Here is a 1,413-nt window from a genome sequence, read left to right as displayed (position 1 = left end):
GCCATCGGGAAGGACGTGCAAGCGATGAAGGCCGTGGTCGGGGAGGAGGCGCTCAGCCCGGAGGACCTGCTCTACCTGGAGTTCCTGCAGAAGTTCGAGAAGAACTTCATCCACCAGGGTGAGGCCCGATGGCGCGTCCAGTCCAGGCGGTGTCCCCGCCCCCTCAGCCGGCTGCACACGCGTTCCTAATGCCCCGGCTGGGCTTTGTCTAGGCCCCTACGAGAACCGCTCTGTGTTCGAGTCGCTGGACCTGGGCTGGCAGCTGCTGCGCATCTTCCCCAAAGAGATGCTGAAGCGCATCCCGCAGAGCGTCGTGGACGAGTTCTACCCCCGCGAGCGGGCGCCCCAGGACCCTGCTGCAGACACTGCGCTCTAGTACCTGCCCTCCCCCAGCCCTGCACCAGCTTCCCTGTGAGCGCTTGTTAACCCCTCGTCCCCCCAACCTCCACTCCTAGCCTCTGTTTTGCCCAGCTAGAAGCCACCTAAGCGTTTATTGTAAATGCTCCCCACCCAACCCAGAAGAACACTGGGGAGAAGAATGCATGATCTTAAGAGAAAGCCAAGTTGGCTGAACGGATGGTTGTACTCCCGTTTCCTTTTTTATGTTTTCAAACGGTTTTATCTACATATAATTTATATATCATACAATTCAACCGTTCAATCATATCTAGGAGAATTGTACAATCATGACCACATCCATTTTAGAACACACACACACCCACACCCGTGTTTAAATTGCCTTTGCAATGAGTTAGGTAATCACAATCAGCTCTAGTGCTCCCTCCCCCCTCCTGCCTTCATTGTTTATTTCTGGAATCCCCTGTCCCTCCCTAGCACCCACCCTCCTGTCCTGCGTCCCCTACCAGCCCTGGTTGGTATCAGTTACTGTCTCTATGCATCCACTCCTCCTGTGCTTCACAAGCTGGGAAGCCCAACAGAAACAAAAATCAAAATCGAAAATAAGATGGTAAGGATATAATAATAATAATATGAAGACAAAAAGACAAATAATGAGTAAGAAAGAGACGACCCCCCAATCAACATTCAAAAAGGCAGGGAAGACATTTCTGTCATGGCAGAAATTAAGTAAGAGATTAAGTAGGAGATACGTGCATCCAGAACAAGGGCGGTCAAGTGGCCAAGTGTCGAGTTTGGTCCAGCGTGATCAAGAGTACAATGGTCTCTGCCTGATAGTTGAGGCTGTTTGAGAGTCTTGTCTGTGGCTCAAGTGGATCTGCCAGCAGCTCAGTCTGACCAGGTCCTCTGCAGATGGGTTTTGGGCTCCCACCGTCCTCCATAACCTTCTGCAAATTGGGTGTGCATAATTTTAGCCTTGATACTTTCCCCTTTGCCATATTTGAATTTTGTAATTGTCATCTTTGAACGATCATCCTTTTATTTATTTATTTATTT

The 1,413-nt window shown here is 50.2% G+C and overlaps 1 protein-coding gene across 1 annotated transcript in view; it reads left to right on the top strand.

Annotated features, from left to right (window-relative positions):
* ATP6V1B1 (ATPase H+ transporting V1 subunit B1) overlaps positions 1 to 585 on the top strand; it is a 22,689-nt gene extending 22,104 nt beyond the window's left edge. The window contains 2 exon segments of the mRNA XM_045294083.1: positions 1 to 118; positions 213 to 585. Coding sequence (XP_045150018.1) covers positions 1 to 118; positions 213 to 376 — 282 coding nt within the window. The 3' untranslated portion in view covers positions 377 to 585.
* The last annotated feature ends 828 nt before the right edge of the window (positions 586 to 1,413 follow it).

The sequence above is a fragment of the Echinops telfairi genome, unplaced genomic scaffold, assembly GCF_000313985.2.
Source record: "Echinops telfairi isolate 266 unplaced genomic scaffold, ASM31398v2 ScPeMD7_2573;HRSCAF=3158, whole genome shotgun sequence".
NCBI classification, from domain to species: domain Eukaryota; kingdom Metazoa; phylum Chordata; class Mammalia; order Afrosoricida; family Tenrecidae; genus Echinops; species Echinops telfairi.
The sequence above is the reverse complement of the archived record's forward strand: the minus strand, read 5'-3'. Positions and strand labels throughout refer to the sequence as shown.